The sequence below is a fragment of the Hypanus sabinus genome, chromosome 16 (genome assembly GCF_030144855.1).
Source record: "Hypanus sabinus isolate sHypSab1 chromosome 16, sHypSab1.hap1, whole genome shotgun sequence".
Taxonomy (NCBI): domain Eukaryota; kingdom Metazoa; phylum Chordata; class Chondrichthyes; order Myliobatiformes; family Dasyatidae; genus Hypanus; species Hypanus sabinus.
The window spans coordinates 62,473,628-62,494,292 of record NC_082721.1 but is presented as its reverse complement, the minus strand read 5'-3'; the positions used below and the strand labels follow the sequence as shown (position 1 = coordinate 62,494,292).

Here is a 20,665-nt window from a genome sequence, read left to right as displayed (position 1 = left end):
TCAATTTTGAATCCATTAGACCACAGAACTTTCTTCCAGTTAACTTCAGTCTCCGATACGCTTCTGCTTGTTCTTGAATCCTTCCTAGAAACTTCCATGTGAGTTTATTTTCAACTGTGGCTTTCTCTTTGCCATTCTCTGATAAAGCTGCGACTGGTGAAACACCCGGCCAACAGTTGTTGTATGTGCAGTCTCTCCCATCACAGCCACTGAAGCTTGTAACTCCTCCAGAGTTGTCATAGGTCTCTTAGTGGCCTTCCTCACTAGTCCTCTTCTTGCACGGTCACTCAGTTTTTGAAGACGGCCTGCTCTAGGCAGATTTACAACTGTGCCATATTCTTTCCATTTCTTGATGATTGACCTAACTGTGCTCCAAGGGATATTCAGTGACTTGTATCCATCTCCTGACTTGTGCTTTTTAATAACCTTTTCGTGGAGTTGCTCAAAGAGCTCTTTTGCCTTCATGGTGTAGTTTAAGCCACAATACTGACTCACCAGCAGTTGGACCTTCCAGATACAGGTCTATTTTTACTTAAGTCAATTGAAATACCTTGACTGCACACAAGTGATCTTCATTTAACTAATTATGTGACTTCTAAAACCAATCGACTCCTCCAGTGATAATTTGGTTGTTATATTAAAGGGGGTCAATACTTCTGCAGTCTATTATTTAATGTTTTATCTTTGTAATTAACTTAGATCTCACTTTATAGAGATCTGTTATCACTTTGACATGAAAGTCTTTTTCTGTTGATCAGTGTCAAATAAAGCCAAATTAAATCCAATGTGATTCAATGTTGTAAAATAATAAAAATGAAAACTTCCAAAGAAGGAGTGGGTGTGAATACTTTTTATAGGCACTGTATATCTTCAAGTCTACTACTATCTTCTCTTCTGATTTCTACACCTTCAAGTGCTGCATCATCTGCAGATCTGAAAGCTGTACATGCAAGCCCACATCTTTAAGAAAAGGAAATTTGCCTAGCTCTGGTTCTTGAGAGCTGGCAAACTGACTTACCTCAAGACGATATGAAATCTCTGCCAACTTGGTGATTGAGGGCTCCTTATAGACAAACTCTTGTTCGTCCAAATCTCCAAACTTACAACCATAGAAACCCACTCGGAAATAAGTCCCAAACATTCTCTTTGAATTCTGCAGAAATGTTTCAGGAAAGTGTGTTAACAAATGCAGCAGCAACTCATTTGATCTTCCATCTAACCTCAAATGGCCTTTTATTTTAAAATAGTTAGTTAAAAAGTAAAGTGGTTTATAAAAGAATATCCCTGGATTGAATAGTTCAGCATAATATACAAAATCAGTGCAAAAATGAATACAGATAGCAATTTATCATTAAGGTATTATTTTTGATTACACCTCTGACATTTTTTGAAGGACACCATTAAGTTTATCCATCCTTGTTGAAATACTCTCATCTCGGATTAACTGGTGCATGCATTAAATCATTCACATAACTCTTCTCCTTTAGAAGGGAGTCACCTAATGACAGCATGGTATTTTTGAACTTCTCATACCAGTCTGTGAGGTTTTTCCCAATTTCACCAAATTTGTAGCTGTTTTATAATGTCTGGGATCTAGCACTGAGACTGAAGTCATCAAGTCTGAGATAGGTCATTCATTTCACTCTATGGAAAATAATTTTTGACATAAATAGACACCACACCAAGGAAACTACAAGAAAAACATCAGTAGCTCATACCACCTATTTAGAATATCAACACATGACAAGGTGAGGCCAAATCACATCCAGGGAATGCACAAAAATATTTTTATCCCATGAAGGATTAATGGAATTGAGATAAATTGTGTTGTGGTAGAAATTAAAAGAAAAAGGCAAGACATTCCTGGTTAAAGCCACACACTAAGATTGAACATGGAAGCTAAAAGGTAGAGAGTGGGCTAGGGAAGTGGAATCCTGTCCATTTTGAAAGGCAATGTTTCAGTTGAATAACTTTGATGAATATTCTACCTGGAAGCTGGTAAAATTGATGAGAAACAATTTAGGGCTGGTGAGAAACAGCCCCAAGAGGCGTCAGCTCAGGTGCTATAGGAACAGTTCTCGCAGTTAGTGGGTGTTGTGATGGTAGATTTTGTGTGACAGCAAGTTTCCCTTTGAAATCAGGACTGAACTTCTGCTTTTATAATATTGTTATAACTGTTATAAAGTTTATGTTGTAAATACATACAAGTTTTTATGCATTTATGCACATTTTATTCTATATCTGTCCTTTAACCTCCAACTTTTATTTTTTATATAATTCTTCAGTCTTTATAATTGTTAAATGTTATTTTTTGTAGCATGTCGGTCCCTGACCAACAGAGCACAGCAAATTCCTAGTACATGTAAATGTATATGGCGAATCAAGTTGATCCTTGATCCTCTTCCTTGCCCATAATAAGAAGTGCTAAAGGAATTGACCTCAGTGCAGCTTAATGAATTAGTCACCCACCTTTGGTTTTGATTCTGATCTGTACTTCAATTTAAAATGCCCATGTTGTCATTAGGTTGTATCTTTGAAGGTTAATTATGCCCTACTTTACATTTATAGGCAAATCTATGACAAGAATGTGGTGAAATTTAGTTTCAAATATGAAGTATCAGATACAGTGCTTTGTAAAAGTATTCACTCCCCAACCTTTAGCTCACATAAATGGGTATTGCAACTCATTTAGATCAAGATTAGACAAATTCCAGTTGTATTCTGTATATATACCTTGACAATAAATTGATCCTTTGAATTTAACTGACAATTTTTATTTGCGAATCACATGCTTCTTTTTTCCATAATAGAGCCAAAAAAACAGAGAAAATTGTAAATTCAAAAACTGACATGTCAGCAGTTCAAAAATATTCATCCCCCTTTACTCAGTACTTAGTTGAACCACCTACTTAGTTGAACGCAGCTACTATAGTCAGTAATCTTTTTGGATAAGATTCTATTAGCTTTGCATTACATGATGGAGCAAGATTTGACAATTCCCCCTTGCAAAATTGCTCAAGCTGTATCAGCTTTGTTGGGAAACAATCATGAACGTCCTGCTTTGTTGGGTAGCAATCCGCTAGAGATGTTTGATCAGGTTAAAGTCAGGACCCTGACTGGGTCACTCAAGATCATCAAATTTTTTCATTTGAAGCCACTCAATGGTGGTCCTGGCCATGCGCTTTGGGTCGTTGTCCTGCTAAATGATGAACGTCCTCCACAGTTTAAGCTTTCTGGCAGAGCCTAGCAGGTTTTTATCCAGGATCTCTCTATATTTAGCAGCATTCATCTTCTCATCAATCCTGATGAGGTTTCCAGTCCCTGCTACTGAAAAGCATCCCCACAGCATGATGCTATTTCCACCATACTTTACAGTAGGTCTGGTGTTACCTGGCTGAAGTGCACTATTAGATTTACAACACATGTACTGCTGAGCATTAAGGCCAAAAATTTCCACTTTAGTCTCACCCAACCACAAGACCTTCTTTCACACCTTTTCAGTATATTCTAAAAGATGCTTTGCGAAGTCTTTACGCGAGTACGGATATGCGTTTTTTTTAAAGCCAGGGCTTCTTCCTTGCCACTCTTCCATAAACACCCTTTTTGTGCAAGGCCTTGCACAAGAGATGGTGGAGCTGTGAACTTCAGCTCCAGTTGCAGCCACTGACTTCTGCAGCTCACTCAGAGTGACTGTTGTTGTCACAGTAGCCTCTCATACAAGTGCTATTCTTTTCTGGCGGCTAAATTTAGACGGGCAGTCTGACCTAGGCGGTGTGGCTGTGGTTTCATGTTTTTGTTCCACCTTTTCATGATGGACTGCACTGAGCTCCAAGGTATGCTCAGTGCCTTAGAGATGGTCTTGTACCCTTCCCCAGATTTGTGCTTCTCTATTATCATTTCCCTGACTTTTCTTGAACGGTCTTTTGGCTTCATTTTGGTTTGCACTATTGAAGATCTACCATATTGTTGGACCCTACAGAGAGAGAGGGAGTATTTATTATGAATTCATTGAGAACATGCAATCCTCCAATTTTCTACATCAACAAATTGGGTGAGTTGGTAATGTAATACATTAGCGCAGTAATTACAAAGGAAATGAATAGTTTTTCAGCCTCATAATTTTGGTTTTTAATTTTTAGTAAACTGTTGACATGTTTTGGAATTTTCCTTTTGATTTGACATGATTGACATTTTTTGCAGATTAGCCCTAAAATGCTACTTCAATATATTTTATATTTAGAAGCTGAGACAATAAAATGTGAAAACAGTTGTGGGGGTTGAATACTTTTTCCAAGGCATTTTAAGGCTTCCTTATTTAACACACCTTACTATTGTCAGCTCATTGGCTGCAATCTATCATCACTGCAGGACTTGTTTGTGTCCAGAACAAAGACGCAGTAAGAAAATTTATTGTAGACACACCCACCCTGGATAATGCTTTTCACAAAAGCTCCCTTCTTGGAAGTGTTATAGCGCTATTAAAACAAAACCTCACGCCATCTTAAAAGTTTCTTCCACCAAGCAGTTAATCTAGTCAAGAATTCTAGTTAGCACCCCCCACAGCCCTCTATTATTTCAGTCACTGTAAATAGTTTAAACCACTTTTTATAATGCTGTTTACATTGTAAATACATGATGGATTTATGTATTTGTGCACAAATGTACTTTAATTTCTACATTTATTTTTTAAAATAATTCTTTATTTTTACTGTTCTACCATTGAATGTTGGTGTTTTTTGTTGCATTTTCTGCCAACAAACCATAGCAAACTGCTAATACATGTAAATATACAGTATATGGCAAAAAAAATTTCCTTGATCCATCAACACCTGAACCTTACTGTGTTATTTGCCGATCCAACGGGGCAAATCATATGTGCATCAAATGACAGCTTTTGACTATGGGAGAGACTGACTCGAGCTAGAGACAACTATCAACTGACTTTATGTCACAGGACACATAAGATTGCAGACTTTCATCACATCTGGGAGGACTTCAAATCAAGTTCCAGAGATGAAAGCTTATTTAACACAACAGTGGAGGGGGAGGGGGCTTCCCTTCCAAATTTCTTTATTTCTACTCCATCAAAAGGAAAACCCACTTTACCAGATCCAAGATCAGATACCAAACTCTTGTACTTTTGAGAATTTATCAATTCTCATGGAACTGGAAGTTGAAGCAATTGGCAGAAACATTTATAAGTGTAAAGTTATTTTAAGTAATTTTCAGTGCAAATTATAAAAAAAAACACTGTAAATTAATAATAAAATATAGCAACTTACCGCAAGGTGCAGTGAGGGGGACAGTGTGATCAGCAGCAAGCGGAATAAAGGAGAAAGCAGAGAGGATCATCAACTGATAGACTAAACACCAATCACTGTTACATCTAAAGGTTACAGAAGGTCTCCTATGACACTAAGGTGTTCTACTGCTGCCAAAATGGAAAGTGTGAACTAATCATCAACAACTCAGCTATAATATGGTCACATACCTCATTTAAATTTATTTTCCTGACAACCCACCCTAAAATGTGCCTCAACATATTCCACTAGATATTGAATGAATAGACGACTAAATCCCAACCAAATGTAAATACACTCAGTGGCCACTTTATTAGGTACACTTGTATATATGCTCCTTAATGCAAATATCTGAATGACATCTATCACAAATAGGACTAATATGAGAGTAAAAATGAGCTAATTTATCCTTGGACATATGGGCCCTATGTACAACCTTAAATTGTATTAGTGAATGTTTGGCACATAACGATGATGTATTAACTAATTGAAGAATTCTATCCCAATTCTCACTAGAAATACTAAAACTAAGCTCTCTTTCCCAATCCTGTTTAGTCTTATAAAGAGGCTCTGAACGTATCTTCATAATCATATTATAAAGTTTTGAAATAAGCCCTTTTTGAAAAGGGTCTAATTCAAATAAACTCTCCAAAGTACCTGAAGGCACAAAATTTGGAAACGTAGAGAGTACAGAACTTAAAAAATGTCTAATCTGTAAATATCTAAAAAAATGAAATCTCGGCAAGTTATATTTGTTGGATAATTGTTCAAAAGACATGAAACAATTATCTAAAAATAAATCAGAAAATCTTAGTAATCCCTTAGTTTTCCAAGCCGAATAAGCTTGATCTATAATGGAAGGGTGAAAAAAACAATTAGATACAATAGGACTATTTAAAACGAATTGAGTCAACCCAAAAAATCTCCGAAATTGAAACCATATACGCAATGTATGTTTAACTATCGGGTTGTCAATTCGTTTCGGCAATTTAGAAAGAGCAAAAGGGAGAGAGGTCCCTAAAATAGACAAATATCTAATCAGCCAATCATGTAGCAGCAATTCAATACATAAAAGCACGCAGACATGGTCAAGAGATTCAATCATTTTTCAGACCAAACAACAGAATGGGAGAAAAAATGTGATTTAAGTCACTTTGACTGTTGTCTGATTGTTGGTACTAAATGGGGCAGTTTACATATCTCAGAAACTTTCATACACAACGGTCTCTAGAGTTAACAAAGAATGGTGCAATAAACAAACAAAATAAAAATCCAGTGAGCAATAGTTCTGTGAAAATGCCTTGTTAAGGAGAGTGGTCATAGGAGATGGTCAGACCGGTTCAAGTTCAACAATGGTGTGCAGAAAAGCATCCCTGAACACACACCATGTTGAACCTCGAAGTGGATGGGCTACAGCATCAGAAGACCACACTGGGTTCCACTCCTGTGCCTAGTAAAGCAGTCACTGAGTGTAGTTCATTCCAGTTTGGGAAATTAGACTATGCTATTTTGACAGATGGCAAATAAAACGAAATAGACAAATATCCATAAAATACTAGATATAAAAATGTATGGCTCAAAATGAAGAGCATCTCCAAATCTTAAATATCCTTTGAACCATTTAGCAGATGTTAACATATTCCATCAACTTTAAACAGCAGTTGATGGAGGGTGGGTTAGGGATGAGTTAGTGGCTTTATTAAAACAAGCACCATCTCTCCTTTTGTTTTAAAGTTCTGTTCTGACATAAAACCTGCCAGTTTACTTCAATACACTGGAAAGGAAAAATAAGCCAGTTATCTACAATAAAAACAGGAATTACTCAGCAGTCAGACAGTATATGCGGGAAGAAGAACAGAACTAATTAGTCAGAATTCCTCAACAATCTACAGATTCCTGCAGGTTACTCATCACTGCATCTGACTGCTGCAGATTAACGTGTTTTGCAACTTAAGCATAACAGTTTTTATGCAGATGCATTATGATGGCAGATGTTGGAATCTGGAGCAACAAGCAAGTTGCTGGGTGAACTCGGGGAGTTGAGCATCATCTGTGGGGGTGTAGGGGGAACTGTATCTTTGTTTAGTCCACAACCCCTTACAATAATAATCATGTGACAATCTTTCCTATATCAATTTAAATTGCATATTTGCTCCGTTCTTAGTGAAGCTGAAATTTTGTTTGGTGTTTGCGATCAGATTTAATAAGTACAATAAAGAAAATTCAGTACAGACTTCTCTGTATGACTCCCACTATATTAACATTATCAGATATTCTGCAAACACAAAATGTGCATGCCTTGATGGAAGTTATTTGGTTATAATATGACTTGAGTGTCAAAATAATGAATTGTGATTCATTGGGAAACAATCAATCAACAAAACAGAATAACCAAGGAACTATCAGGTAACGCAGTATTAACAGCCTTCAGGCAGCCTTCTGGATTGAGTTATTCTCTAAAGAACACTGAAGCCCCCTCTTTAAGAATCCTTAATGAGAGCTTATTTTCCCCCAGAAAGAAAGTGGCTGGGCAATTAAATGAAAAGGCTTAATTTCCAAAAAGGCTTGGGAATTCCCATTATTCTTGATCCTAGCTATCCTCACTAATCTGAGAGTTGGGGTAGTGAAGCCAGCAGAGGTTCCTGGATCAGTTTGCACAAATAGCTCCCTTTTCTTTTTGCAAAGCTGTAGATATTCTCAACACTTAGACAGGAAACCTGAAAGACAAGACACACAACTTTCTAGGAATACCCAGATGCAAAGAATATCTGTGAGCTAAGGCTCAAACTCATTCTTTTGCAGTCTCCAACCTCCTCGCCCCTTTCAATTATCCCAAAGTAGATTCACTTATTTTCTTTTGGCTTCAGTAGCATGACTTGGGAAAGTACACACTCCAAAGCAGGAAACACATGCAGGAGAAGCAGCAGATAGCAGTTCTAAACTACCACATTATGAAGACACAGATGTAGAGTAATCAGTTAGTGTGCAGTTTATTTGGTGACCTTAGGCACATTATTGATGAATACAGGAGGAACACACATTACTTTCCAGGATGGAGTGAAGAGAATGGGATTCTCATCTATCTCCTAACTGGAAGTTGAAGCTCAGTATTGAACAACATGATAAATGCAAAACGATAAGAGGCATAGATCGGATGGATAACCAGAGACTTTTTCCCAGTGTGGAAATTACTAATATGAGAAGAAGTAATTTTAAGGTGATTAAAGGGAAGTATAGGGGATGGCAGAGGTAATTTCTATACAGAGTGTGTTGGGCATGAGGAACACCTTGCCAGGATGTGGCAGACATTTAAGAAATTCTAGATAGGCACATGGATAATAGAAAAATGGAGACTGTAGGATGGAAAGGTTGGACTGATCTTAGAGTATGTTAAAAGGTCAGCACAATATCGTGGGTTGAAGTGCTTGTAATGTGCTGTGATGTTCTATGTTCTTTTGAGAAACCCACACTCCCAGACTTGCAAAGTCAAGAAGTGGCTCTGCATGGATCATTATTGGGCAAGTTGGAGTGGTTGCCTGTGATGAATGTAATGATCTATACTTAAGTATTACTGGGGTCTGCACTATTGATTCTGCTTCCTTGGGCCAAAGAAGAGAAAAATCTGCTTAAGTCACCATTCCTGCATACTAGCTTTCAGAACCCCATATGCACGGAGATGGCAAATAAGAGCAGCATAGAGGCTTGGCTCCCATTTTGTTGCAGATGGACTGCTGACAATTGCTTTCCAATCTTAAATGTGAAGCATGGCAGTATGGGGTAGGAACTAGGATGTTAGGAACAATGATGCAGTGCAAGAGCAGACAAATTAACAACCGCCCAAGAGCAGAAATTCTACTGAACACAGTGGTGAGCGGCGTGTGGCGTAGTCATTAGCGTAACACTTCAGAGCATCAGCAGTTCAATTCCCACCACTGTCTGTATGGAGTTTGTCCATACATTCTCCCCATTCTGCATGGGTTTCTTCCAGGTGGTTCAGTTTCCTCCCACATTCCAAAGATATACAGGTTAGTAAGTTGTGGGCATGCAATGTTGGTGCCAAAGGAAGGTGACCCTTGCAGGCTGCCCCAAGCGCATATTCAGACTATGTAGGACGCTGATGCAAAATAATACATTTCACTGTATGGTTCAATGCACATGTGACAAATAAAGCTAATCTTTATCTTTCTTATCTTTACAAAACGATATATGAAGAGGGATGGCAGTGCAGTGCTTAGCGTTAATGTTATTACAGTGCCAGCAACCTGGGTTAAATTCCACTGCTGTATGTAAGGAGTTTGCACATTCTCCTTACATACAGCAAACTGCATGGGTTTCTTCTGGGTGTTCCGGTTTCCTTCCGCATTCCAAAGACATATGGGCTAGTAGGTTTATTATTCACATGGGTGTAAATGGACAGCGTGGGCTCACTGGCCAGAAGGGCTTGTATCTCTACACAAGCAAAATGGAACCAAACTTTGTAAATAAGCTTTCATTCCTCCCTCCCACTTGACAACAGATGGCTGCCTGAAGTGACGCTCAATGTTGACACTCAGAGTTAGCTGATGAAACATTAGTGAGAACATGGGAGTATTTCCCAGCCAGGGTGTGCGCTGTCTCCTCACATCACACAGCCAGTGACATGCAAAAGCTCTATCATTGTACAAAATAATCCAATCCACACCAAGTCCATGCAGCCTACCTCCCAGCCAGAACTCTGTACGAAGACAGTAAGGGGGTAAGGGGAGAGATAAAGCAAAAAGAGAGACAAAATTCACCAATCAATGAACGCTCAAACAGATCCATGGCTGAATACACAGTTTTGAGCTGTACAGAATCATTGCGGTGACAGTGCGATCAGTATGTTTGTTTTCAAGGCGGTGACTTATAAAGTGATTCTGGTATACAGGAGTGGCAGTATCCCAAATTTAACAAACAACACTACAGAAATGTACACACCAATCACCCAGAGTGAGTGGTACATGTCAGTCAGAAACATAATGAGGACAAAACGTCAGTCAGACTCACAGGGAGATACAAATTGTCAGCACCACAGTGAGAGGTACTATTAGTTAGCATTGTGATGGGGGATATAAGTCTGTCAGCATCACAGTGAGGGAATACACAGTTAAATATACAGACACAGTCAGGGATACAGTTAGTCAGTGTCATGGTGGGGGGCATATACCTGTTAATCTCATAGTAACGAGTATACCAGTAAGACAAAGTGATGTGGTACATAGTTGGTTTCACATTGAGGGGTAATGGCAGTCAGCCTCATGAAAAGGTATGCACATCAGTCAGGGTCAGTCAGTCCACATCACAGTGCAAAGTACACATCAATGTTAAATGTAAGGGGGATTAATTAACATCTCTGGTAAGGAAAGAGAAGAATTTAAGTTGCTTACTGTAGTTTCTATATATACCCTAAGATTCTGTATTTATATTATATATTATATATAAATATAATACTATATTTATATTTATATTTAAGTTGCTTACTGTAGTTTCTATATATACCCTAAGATTCTGTATTTATATTATATAACCCTGAAATTCATCTGTGGGAAGACAAATCTCAGGGTTGTATACTGCATATATACTTTGATAATAAATGTACTTTGAATCTTTGAATAGCACAAGGTTGCACTATGAAGCTCTGCATTTTTCCCTTCAACAGAAAATGAGAAAGCCCCAAGTGAGAACACTACCTGTAATTGCTGAGTCAATCCCCCATATAATCTTCATACCTGTGTGCCTGATGCTAAAGCAAGCACAAAGACTATAAACTCAGTTCTAAGGAACTCCTATATCTGCACCTTTTTGATATTGTCATTTCTAAGCTTTGAGTGAAATGCACTATGGGAAGAGGATGTAAAATGGTAAAGGCTGGGCAGTGGTGCATGTCCAGGTGAAGCTTGAATAGGGTTAATAGCAGCTGACCCCTCATCTCAGTATAAAGGGTGGTGACAAACATCCAGCCACACCACATAGACATTAAAGTTCTTAAACTATAGATTGAGATAACAGGAACTCTACAGTCAGAATATCATAATGGAAGCTCTCAGCAAAGCTTCCCCAGAGACATACTAAACTACACTTTTCTCCTCACCCACTGGAGTTAATTACCATTTTTGGAACTATTTGGGAAAGAGAGCAAACTCCAACTGTGGAGGCAAAATTTTTTGGGCCAGACTGCACTGATTGGTAGCCATTTTGTAGTAAACCACTGGCTAGATTCAGCCGGTGCATTCAAGATCTGTGCCTGTGGGGGCAACCCAGGCTGAGGGGCCAGTTACAAAGCATATCCGTCAGCCACACCTGGCATATCTAGAATGGCCTCATACATTCAAATGAGGCCACTGAACTTCGCTGTGAAGTACGGTGTTTCTTTCCTTCCATCTTTATTTTAAATAGCATTAACATTTTAATTTAAATTGTTCTTTTAAGTAATTTTCAGTTTTAAAAAATATTTAAATTTTATTGAAATGCTTCTAAATATTTTGTCACTAGGTATCTTTTGCAAAACTAAAATGCTTTCTGATAGAATAAGCAAGGACTCAGGTCATTGACAGCCATGAGACCATGAAGAGTGCTCTTCAGCTAGCGTGGGGATGACCAAGAGATGTGGTTCAGATCTAGCCTATTGAGAATATTATTAATCACAAATTCTTAAACACTTCCCCTCACAAAACTTTTGCTTTGTTTTGATTTTAAAATTCAGCATAAAAACAGTACTGAACTTTAAAGTCAGTTCCTATTGTGTTTGAAGGATATCAAGTACCAAGCTGGGCTGCACGTTTTTACAAACTTCTGCTGTGGCCCACAGAACAAATATTTTTCCCTTGTTAAAAATTAGCCAGTAGTCACCTACTTGCACCATGCACTTTTAACACACAGCTATTACTAGAATGAATAAGATTTATGATCCACAACAGATGGCAACCCCATGAAATTGGGATACTTTTTCAAGTGTGCCTCATGTGAGAATGAGCTTCACAGTTAAAATGGGTTTGATCATTGAGATTTAAATCAGATACAAAGTGATGGAGCTGAAAATTTTAAAGAAATGTTGTCGTTCTGCTCTCATCTCCACTTCTTCATTCAGTTTGAGCTGCACTTAAATCCAACAACACTATGAGAAAAGTAAAGCATATCAACCACCTCTCAAATTAACGTTTCAGGAACTGACTTAAAGAGTTTTTTTATAGATACATTTATTGATACCAGGGAAACTGATTGTGATGCAACAGTCAATTTAAAACATGAAAGAAGGTATGTCTGCACCACCATGTGGCATGATTTGGGATATACAAGCACTGAACTCCAGCTTTTTAAATCTGCTCATAATTTTGCATGATTAAATTTTTTACACACTGCTCGACTTTCAGTTAAAGGGCAGAAAGGTACTATATCTCTCGTTGCTGGCTCTACCAAAACTGTAATTGAATTCACTTAGCTCAATCTGAATCTGCAACAGTCCCGGTTATTTAAGTTTGTCTTCTTTTGCATATTGGTTATTTGTCAGTCTTTCTGTGTAGTTTTTCATTGATTCCTACTGCATTTCTTGGTTCTACGTGAATGTCCGCAAGAAAATGAATCTCAGGATGACAGCTACGTACTTCGATGATAGATTTTGTTTGAACTTTGAGTTGAACATCCTGCTCCTTAGGCAATCCCTGGTGGTCGAGATGACTGGCTCCCATCAGGATCTGTAGCTTCGAAGTGGCTGATGTAGGAACTGTGCACTTTTCTACTGTGGTACTTTGGAGAAACTGCAGGAGATGCAGGTGTTTGTAAGGTGATGCATTCCTTCTATTACGCACTGGGTTACTGTGTATTTCTAACACATGGAATCAAGGTCACATTGCCTTCCCTATTGCTTTTTTCTCACTTTAAGCAGTCATGGGCTTGGGCATTCCCCCAAAAGTAAGTGGGGATATTGCATTTATATTGAGGTCTGATGCCATATTTGAACCTTTGCCTCGGACAGTCTGGTAATCTCTTGCTGTGACAGAGCTCAGAATACTATTTTAGGAGTCTGATATCAAGTAAGTGAATGATGTGACTTGCCAAGCATAACTAATTATAATTAAGGCCTTGGTGTCAGAGATGTGAGCCTGAAAGAGGACACCAGGTTCGGTCTGCTTCACTTCCTTGTGGAGGCAGCAGTGTTGAAATCTTTTTAATTCCTTGAAGTAAAATAAACCTTGAAAAGGCTCACCACTGCTTGAAGACTCAATTTTCTTCATTTATTTTTATTTTTCATTTAGAGATAGCGCGTTAATAGGCCATTCTAACCCAATGAGCCCACGCTGCCCAATTACATCTATGTGACCAATGCATACGTCTTTGGAATGTGGGAGGAAACTGAAGCTGTTACAGGGAGGTTGTACAAACCCCTTACATACAGCAGTGGAATTGAACCCAGGCTGATGGCAAGGTAATAATGTTCCGTTGCTGTGCTGCCCAGAATTTTGTGCTGGGTTTGAGGTACTGACCTTCAAACACCATCTCCTAAGTTAAACAAAGGCAATGGCACACCAAAAGTGACAGTAAGTTTCGGCACTGCTACTGTCTTCGCTGAGAGAAGGCTGCTCCCCAGATATGGGAATTGGTCCACAGTTTCCTGTGAAAGTTTACGATCAAAGGGTTGTATCGAACAGTGGGGAGGGGGAGCAATTCGGTCAAGGCTTCTGCAGATGCTGAGTGCAGGGCCCATCTTCAATAAATCAACTAACGACTTGACATTTGACGCCTGAACACGTATATCCATGTATCGTCAGTGTACCATAGCTCACCTCCAGGGAGACGTTCACTTTGGAGAAAGGCTGCATTTTCCATTGAATAGCTTCTTATTTGGGCAGTAGATTAACTCTGCTCCAGAGGAAAGATTGTTGGAGGCAAAATGCAGCACAGTAACAAAATGGTGTTGGACACTGGGCTTCATTGAAACTCTGTCCATTGGTGAGGATGTAGTGTCTGGTCTGACTTATTACACTAGTATCATGGTAGAGTCATTGCTGCAGAGGAACTTAACTTCCATACCTTTCTCTTAGTGGGATTAGGACTTAGGGATTTGGGCCATAGATGGCCTTGATAGCAGTGAGAAACTTGCATATGGTGGCTCCCGCATTCCTGCCATCTGTTCTCTATGTCAGAGATTCTTTTTCTTGACCTCGACTTGCAGGGAGCCATAGCATTGTTTCACCTCTCATGACATGACGAAGTTTCCAAACCAGAAATATTTTGCACTGTCTTTAATTAACTTCTTGATCTCCTGGTCATTGTCATCAAAGCAGCCTTGGTTTTACAAACAACTGCTAGAAGAACTCAGTGGGTCAAGCAGCATAAGCGAAGGGGAAAGGAATGGTTGACATTTTTGGTTGAAATCCTGCATTGGGACAATGTCTCCAGTCCTGGTTATTCTTGGAGTGATAGCAACAATCTCAACATAGCTGCCAATTTTAGTTGAACAGGATCCAAAGTTGACAGGAGAACTTGAGGTACTGAATACTAGTTAACTACATAAGGAGCTTGAGAGTTTCCATCATTAAATTTATTGCAGCAAGTTTCTTTTGATGCTGGTGTTTTTGGGCCAGATTGATGGAGATAACAGAGGGAATATGGGTATATTTAAAGTGGAGGTTGATAGGTACTTAATTAGTAATGGTATCAAAGGTTATGGGGAAAAGCAGGAGTATGGGGCTGAGAGGCTTGATAAATCAGCAATGACCGAAAAGCAGAGCAGAATGGATGGGCTGAATGGCCTAATTCTGTTCCTTTGTTTTATGGTCTTATGGAATAGGAGCAATCAGTTCAGCAGTTACTAATAGTTGCAGCAAAGGTGACACCTCACCCAGATAATGCTAACAGGCCTGGACCATAAATATCACCATGATATCTTATGCCCATCTCTCAAAAAAAAAGTGTTTAGCTAAGACAGAGTGTTCTCCAAGCATTTTCTCAGAGAAGGACCCTGCTGGAATTAATCTTTCCGATAGTCTCCTTATTAGAATGCTGCATCTTTTTCCCCATTAGTGATGTGGCCCAGGTTTCTTTACCCCTTAAGGTTGGAGTGGAAGTTCTTCCTTCCCTCAGCTGTGGCTTTAGTCCAGATCTTTCTGTCTTCTGTGCTGCTAATGCATGGATGTTCAGGCACTGAACTTGAATTCTCTTGCTATACCTCTCTCTTTCCCTTTGAAATGCTTCTTAAAACATACATCTCATTACCTGGTTTAATATAAAACAATTGTTTGCTAATATCTTACTGTTTCAGGATCACTGTTGTGGTTAAATTCTCAATGCTGAAAACTTATTAACTTGGGCAGGGAAACCATATTATTTTGAATCTCAAATATACAGGCTAGTGTTGACCAATGTGATTGAGGAAGAGAGATATGGGTAAGTGACATAGGGATATGTAAAGCCCTTTCTCCAAGAGTGTGTGTGTATGGATAAAGAGGGAAGTTTCACATACAAAACACATCAGTCAACTCAATTGCATTACAGACCAATCCTGTCTTATTTTACAGTGTAATGGGCAATGGAAGTGATAGAAAATGGTTAGGAAGAATATCTTAACTTCCCACCCCAACCCCTAACTCTAAAAGTATTCAGCAAATGAATTTCATGCATACTCCAATTACTAAAAAGTCCGTTACTAAGTTGAAGTTCAATACCTGATTAGATATTTTATTGAAGGCATCTTGTAGTTTTCCATGGATTGTCGCCAGTTTCTTATTGTCCCGGTTGGCTTCATGAATTGGGATCAGGATTTTGTAGACTTCATTCACAGCTTCATACATCCCAGCCTGCCGAGGTCAGAAAGAAAGTCAGGTACTGGATGTTGGGACTGAGCAGCAGAACAAAGATTCTTTTTCACCTGTGAACTCATTATGAGTATTATAAAGGCTAATCCTGTCTCATTCTTAAAAACCCAAAATTCCTAGCCGGGGTCTAAATGAAGAAAAAGTCTGTGTTAGAAACAGTCCATCAAGTTACATTAGCTCTACATTTCTACACCATAGTCCTATGGAGTGGTACTCTATGTTAAGAAAGTGATAGTTCTGCAAGGAGACTTCCCTTCATAATTGATCTTTTTAATCTCAGAACATTACAGCACATTACAGGCATTTCAGCTCAAAATGTTGTGCTGACCCTTTAACCTACTCTATGATCAGTTTAACTCTTCCCACCTATATATTCTTCCATTTTTCTAATATCCATGTTCCTATCAAAGTTTGTTTTAAAGGTTCCTAATGTTTCTGCTTCATACATTGCCCCTGACAATGTGCTCCATGCACCCACCCCTCTCTGTGCAAAAAATTTACCTCCAACATCTCCCCCCATTTTTTCCTCTAATCACCTTAAAATTATGCCCCTGGTATTAGTCATTTCTACCCTGGGAAAGTCTTGGGCTGTCCGTTCAATCTATGCCTCTTATCATTTTTACTCCAGGTCTTACCTCACTCATTCTACCCTCATAAGACATGCTCTCTAATCCAGACAGCGTCCTGGTAAATCTCCACTGTGCCCTCTCTAAAGCTGCCACATCCTTCCTATAATGAGACAACCAGAATTGAACACAATATTCCAAGTGTAGTCTAACCAGGGTTTTACAGAGCTGCAACATTACCTCGCGGCTCTTGAACTCTGTCCTCCAAGTAATCAAACTTGAAATCTAGGCTGGGAGCTTAGGTAAGGTGACTCTGTGGGTTTGTGAGGCTTGAAAGGTTCAGAAGGAACAATAAATGGTTGCACCCAAGAAAAAGTACTCCCTTCCTCTCTAAGGTATAATCAGATTAGGTGGGAGAATAGGAGGTACTGAGGGAGAGGGGATGATCAGAAGATCGTGAAAGGAAGAGAAAAAGAGAGCGTGCAACAGAAAAAAAGAGACATATTCACAAAATGAACAGGATGGGTTTAGTTTAGAGTCACAAAGCAAGGGAGAAAATGGGCCATACTAATGTACCATTGTAAAAGATGCTGCTGCCTGCTCCAGTAATCCCACCAGGCCAGCTTCCGTGAAATATTTCCCAGCACAAATTCCTTCTTCATCCGGAGAAAGAACATCATCTGATACAGCTGATTCCTCAAGAACATTTGATGATATATTCTTTATGGAGAAAAGTGCACAGAATTAAAAACACAGGTTCCTGTCTTGACTGAATTTATTGGTTAAGCATGAAGTAAATGGAGACACAAGCCTGCAGATGCTGGAACCTTAAGCAATAAACAAATGCTGGGGGAACTCAGCAGGTCAGGCAGTATGTTAGACATCCAGCACAGTAACAGCCCCTTCTGGCCATGAGCCCATGCCATCCAATTACATCCATGTAACCAATTCATCTCTTAACCAATACATCTTTGTAACGTGGGAGGAAATCGGAACAATTGGAGGAAACCCACGTAGTCACGGGGAGAATGTACTGTACAGCATTACACAAACTGCTATGCAATCATGCTGCCCTTGTGGGGAAAAATGAACAGATGACATTTTGTCAATGCAGAAGAAGGGTCTTCATCAGTTCATAATGAAGGGTCTCAGCCTGAAACGTTGACTGCACATTTCCATCCACATATGCTGCCTCACTTGCTAATTCACTTCAGCAGCTTGTTTTTTAGGGCAACAGATTTTCAAATTCTGCCATAGTTCCTCTGTTTTCTTTCTTCACAAATTACTTCAGCCCTAGAATCTTGAGCATTGTCAAATTCAATTCTTGCACTGCCAACAATAGTGTTTTCCACAAGACATAGGAGCAGAATTATGCCATTTGGCCCATTGAGTCAACTCCGCCATTTCGTTACGGCTGACTTATTATCCCTCTCTACCCCATTCTCCTGTCTTCTCCCTGTAAACTTTGATGCTCTTCCTATTCAAGAACCTATCAACCACTGCTTTAAATATACTCAATCACTTGGCCTCCACAGTCGTCTGTGGCAATGAGTTCCACAGATTCATCTCCTTATCTCTGTTTTAAATGGACACCCCTACTCTGAAGAAGTGCCCTCAGGTCCCAGACTTATCCACTATAGAAAACATCCTCTGCACATTTCCAATCTGTAAAATTCCTTCTGCACACTCTCTGATTCCTCAATACTACCTGTCCTTCACCTATCTTTGTATTGTCTGCAAACTTGATCACAAAGCCATCAATTCCAACATCCAAATCATTGACATATATCATGAAAAGAAGCGGCCCCAAAACAAAGCCCAGTGGAATACCACTAGGCAACAGCTGCCAACCAGAAAATGCTCCCTTCATTACCATTCTCTGCCTCCTGCCAATCAACACTGCTTTATCCATGCTTGTATCTTTCATCTAATACCTTGGGTTTTTAACTTGTGAAGCAACCTCATGTGTGGCATCTTGACAAAGTCATTCTAAAAATCCAAGTACACAACATCAACTAATTCTCCCTTGTCCATCCTGCTTGTTACTTCAAAGAATTCCAACAGATCTGTTTGGCCAAATTTTCTCTTGAGGAAACCGTGCTGGCTACAGCATATTTTATTATGTATCTCCAAGTACCCTGAAATCACATCCTTAACAACCAACTCCAACTTCTTCCCAACCACTGAAGTCAGGTTAACTGAACTATAATTTCCTTTCTTCTGCCTCTCCCCTTTGTTGAAGGGTGGAGTGACATTTTCAATTTTCCAGTCTTCTGGAACCATTCCAGAATCTAGTAATCCTTGAAGGATCATTACTAATGCCTCCACAATCTCTTCAACCACCTCCTTCAGAATTCTGGGATGTACGATATCTGGTCCAGACGATTTATCTACCTTCAGACCTTTTGTTTCCCAAGATTTTTTCCTTAGTAATGTTAACTTCACAGACTACCTGAACCCTGACACCTGAAACTTTCACCATTCTGCTACATTCAGTTTGTCCGCCATTTCCTTGTCTTCTATTGCCACGTCACTTCACTTTTTACCAACAGAGCAATGCCACCCCCTCTGCCTTCCTGCCTATCCTTTCAATACAACGTGTATCTTTGAACATTAAGCTCCCAACTATAATCTTTTTTCAGCCATGATTCAGTGATGCCTACAACATCATACACGCCAATCTGTAACTGTGCTGCAAGTTCATCTACCTTATTCTGTATACTGCATGCATTCAAATAACATCTTCAGTCCTGATTTCACTCTTTTCAATTTTGTCCATCCTTTTTTAGAACCATAGAACATTACAGCACAGAAACAGGCCTTTTGGCCCTTCTTGGCTGTGCCGAACCATTTTTCTGCCTAGTCCCACTGACCTGCACCTGGACCATATCCCTCCATACACCTCTCATCCATGTACCTGTCCAAGTTTTTCTTAAATGTTAAAAGTGAGCCTGCATTTACCACTTCATCTGGCAGCTCATTCTACACTCCCACCATTCTCTGTGTAAAGAAGCCCCCACTAATGTTCCCTTTAAACTTTCCCCCCTTCAACTTTAAGCCATGTCCTCTGGTGTTTTTCTCTCCTAGCCTCAGTGGGAAAAGCCTGCTTGCATTCATTCTATCTATACCAATCATAATTTTATATACCTCTATCAAATCTCCCCTCATTCTTCTTATGCGCAAGGGAATTTCAACTCATCCTATTGATGGTGATTTTACCCAACTAGCAGCCTCTCTTTGCTAGGAGTCTCACTTCATAATGTGTCTGTTTGTAAAACAACTGCCTCATCTTCAGTACTATCACTCTGGTTCCCAAACCCCTGCCAAATTAGTTTAAACCTACCTACAACTCCAGCCAACCTGCCTGCAAGGATTTTGGACCCCCTTGGGTTCAGGTGTAACCAGTCCCTTTTGTACAGGTCACATCTTCCCCAGAAGAGATCCCAATGATCCATAAATCTGAACTCCTGCCCCCTGCACCAGTTCCTCAGCCACGCATTCACCTGCCAAATCATCCTATTCTTAGCCTCACTGGCACGTGGTACAGGCAGCAATCCAGAGATTACTCTCCTGGAGTCCTGTTTCTCAGCTTTCTACCTATCTCCCTAAAACCTCTCTTCAGGACCTCCTCTACTTATGTCTTGTGTACCTATGTCATTGCTATTGGGCTTGATTCTTTTTGCATTATATGTCAATAATTTGGATGATGGAATTGATGGCTTTGTTGCAAAGTTTGCAGATGATATGAAGATACATGGAGGGGCAGGTAGTTTTGAGGAGGTAGAGTGGCTACAGAAGGACTTGACAGATTAGGAGAATGGACAAAGAAGTGGCAGATGGAATACAGTGTCTGGAAGTGTATGGTCATACATTGTGGTAGAAGAAATGAAAGGGTTGAATATAACAGAGAGAAAATACAAAAAATCTGTGTTGCAAGGGGATTTGAGAGTTCCTGTGCATGACTCACTGA

At 39.4% G+C, this 20,665-nt stretch overlaps 1 protein-coding gene across 8 annotated transcripts in view; it reads right to left on the bottom strand.

Moving 5' to 3' along the window:
* LOC132406362 (dedicator of cytokinesis protein 7-like) overlaps positions 1-20,665 on the bottom strand; it is a 216,429-nt gene that overhangs the window by 27,936 nt on the left and 167,828 nt on the right. For 3 of the 8 annotated variants that reach the window (XM_059991917.1, XM_059991920.1, XM_059991921.1), the window contains 4 exons: positions 17,272-17,415; positions 15,980-16,111; positions 10,000-10,014; positions 1,019-1,144 (listed from right to left, as the gene is read on the bottom strand). In XM_059991917.1, the coding sequence (XP_059847900.1) occupies positions 1,019-1,144; positions 10,000-10,014; positions 15,980-16,111; positions 17,272-17,415 (417 nt within the window). The other 5 variants (XM_059991918.1, XM_059991925.1, XM_059991923.1 and 2 more) reach the window with 4 other exon arrangements.